We start from the raw sequence: 2,887 nt of genomic DNA on the forward strand, positions 1-2,887 counted from the left end.
GGGGGTGGGAGAGTTCTCCTGACTTCCCAGATCCCTTTGTGCCCCTGGTACAGGGTTGGGGGAAGGGAGGGATGTGGGGACGGATCCTTCCGGGTCTGTTCTGGTTCTCCTTTCCCGTGTCCCTTTGCCGCGTCCGTTCCCTGTGTCCCTTTTCCCTGTGTGTCCTTTTCCGGTGTCCCTTCCCTGTGTCCTTTCCCTGTCCCTGTGTCCCTTGCCTCTCTCTCCCCCTTCCCTCTCCCTCTCCCTCTCTTCCCTCTTCCCTCTCCCATTCCCCCCTCACTCCCTTCTCCCCCTAGAACACTCCAACTACTTTGGCCTGGACGACAAGCTGGGCCCGGTGGCTCTGAGCATCCGCCGGGAAAAGCTGGAGGAGCACAAGGATCACGGCCCTCAGTACCAGCAGCGCCTCATCTTCCGCACCAGCCAGGTCCAGGCTCCGGCCCTTCCCTCCCGTGACGGAATTCCCATCGGGAATCCCGTCCGTGTGGGTGCTGACGGTCGATCCTTCCCCTCGCAGCTGGTCACGCTCCGTGGCTCCATCCTGGAAGATGCTACTCCCACCAGCTCCAAGCCGGGAACGGTGCGAGGGCTCCCGCTCCGGGACACGCTGGAGTACGTCATTCCCGAGCTGAATATCCACTGCCTGCGCCTGGCCCTGAGCACGCCCAAGGTCACCGAGCAGCTCCTCAAGCTGGATGAGCAAGGGGTGAGGGATTATTCCCTCTCTTCCATGGAGTTGTTCCCTCTCTCCTCTGGGATCTGTTCCCTCTCTCCTCTGGGGCCGATTCCCTCTGTTCCATGGGATTATTCCCTCTCTCCTCTGGGGCTCATTCCAACTCTTCCATGAGATTATTCCCTCTCCTCTGGGGCCGATTCCCTCTTTTCCGTGGGATTATTCCCTCCCTCCTCTGGGGCCAATTCCCTCTCTTCCATGGGATTATTCCTTCTCTGCTCTGGGGCTGATTCCATCTTTTCCATGAGATTATTCCCTCTCTCCTTTGGGGCTGATTCCATCTTTTCCATGGGATTATTCCCTCTCTCCTCTGGGGCTCATTCCAACTCTTCCATGAGATTATTCCCTCTCTCCTTTGGGGCTGATTCCATCTTTTCCATGGGATTATTCCCTCTCTCCTGTGGGGCTCATTCCATCTCTTCCATGGGATTATTCCCTCTCTTCTCTGGGGCCGATTCCCTCTTTTCCATGGGATTATTCCCTCTCTCCTCTGGGGCTCATTCCCTCCCTTCCCACAGCTTTGCCGCCGGCACAAGGTTGGAATTCTCTACTGCACAGGCTCATTCCATCTCTTCCATGAGATTATTCCCTCTCTCCTCTGGGGCTCATTCCCTCCCTTCCCACAGCTTTGCCGCCGGCACAAGGTTGGAATTCTCTACTGCAAATCCGGGCAGAGCTCCGAGGAGGAGATGTACAACAACGAGGAAGCAGGACCAGCCCTGGAAGAATTCCTGGATCTCCTTGGGGAGAAAGTTTCCCTCAAATCCTTCACCAAGTACTCGGCACAGCTGGATACCAAGAGTGAGTTGGGATCCGTAGGGAAGCTTGGAAGGATCTCCTAAGTGTCTCCAAGGGTTTTCTGACCTCCTTCTCCGTTTCTCCAGCCGATTCCACCGGGACTCATTCCCTCTACACAACCTACCAGGACTATGAGATCATGTTCCATGTGTCCACCATGTTGCCCTACACACCCAACAATCGTCAGCAGGTACCTCCTCCGGGGGCTCCGACCGCTTCCGGAGGCTCCTTCCCGCGGCTCCGGCCCCTTCCCAAGGCTCCATCCCCTTCCTGAAGCTCCTCCCCCTTCCCGGCGCTCCGTCCCCATCCACCGTGGCTGCTCTTCCCCCCTCGTAGCTCCTCAGGAAGAGGCACATTGGGAACGACATCGTCACCATCATTTTCCAAGAACCCGGAGCGTTGCCCTTCACGCCCCAGAACATCCGTTCCCACTTCCAGCACGTCTTCATCATCGTCCGCGTCCACCAGCCCTGCACGGACAACGTCTCCTACAGGTCAGTGCAGCCTTCCCAAACCTCTGGATTGGCATCCGTGGGATGGAGACTCGGGAAAAGGTCAACCCTGCTGAGCTAAGAGGCTCTCAAGGTGTTGGGATGTGGTTGGAGAAGGATCGTGGAGTCATAGAAAGGTCTGGAGCGGAAGTTGTGGAGTTTGGAGGGAGTTTGGGGTGGGATTAGGGGAGAATTCCTTGCTCTGGGAATCTCGGGGGCCCCAAAGGTGGTTGGGTGGTCCCGAGGGTCGAGGGATCGCGATGGTTGGTGACCCAAGGGTTGGATGTTCCCAGAAGTTGAGTGGTCCCCAGGGTTGGATGATCCCCAGGGTGGTTGAGTAGACCCAAGGCTTGACGAATCCTCCAGTTGGATGACTCCAAAGGTCTTTTCCATCCTACCATACTTCCATCCTTTCTCTAACCCCTCCCCTCTCTCTCTCCCTGTCCCAGCGTGGCCGTCACGAGGTCCAAGGACGTCCCTCCCTTCGGTCCTCCCATCCCTCCCGGCGTCACCTTCCGCAAATCCGAGCTGTTTCGCGACTTCCTGCTGGCCAAGGCCATCAATGCCGAGAACGCGGCCCCCAAGTCGGACAAATTCCACACCATGGCCACCAGGACCCGCCAGGAGTACCTCAAGGACCTGGCGGAGAACTACGTCACCGGCACTCCCGTCGACTCGGCCGGCAAGTTCAACCTCATCTCCTTGGCCTCCAAGAAGAAGGAGAAGACGCGGGCGCGCGCGGGAGCGGAGCAGGACAGCGCCGGAGCCGTCTCCTGGCGCGTGTCCGCCCAGGATTTCGCCCGCGGAGGGGCCGAGATTCCCTGCGCTCTGGGCATCTCCAACGAGTTCGTGGTGCTCTTGGATC

The 2,887-nt window shown here is 58.4% G+C and overlaps 1 protein-coding gene across 1 annotated transcript; it reads left to right on the plus strand.

Annotated features, from left to right (window-relative positions):
- Positions 1-296: 296 nt before the first annotated feature.
- Positions 297-2,874, plus strand: LOC103807446 (signal-induced proliferation-associated 1-like protein 3; the record flags this gene model as incomplete). The annotated part of the gene is made up of 6 exons (XM_009080172.1): positions 297-427; positions 518-706; positions 1,360-1,534; positions 1,618-1,721; positions 1,868-2,025; positions 2,472-2,874. Coding segments are annotated over 6 exons (1,160 nt in total), but the record flags the coding sequence as incomplete, so codon positions are not given.
- Positions 2,875-2,887: the final 13 nt, after the last annotated feature.

The sequence above is a fragment of the Acanthisitta chloris genome, unplaced genomic scaffold, assembly GCF_000695815.1.
Source record: "Acanthisitta chloris isolate BGI_N310 unplaced genomic scaffold, ASM69581v1 scaffold12678, whole genome shotgun sequence".
Classification (NCBI taxonomy): Eukaryota; Metazoa; Chordata; class Aves; order Passeriformes; family Acanthisittidae; genus Acanthisitta; species Acanthisitta chloris.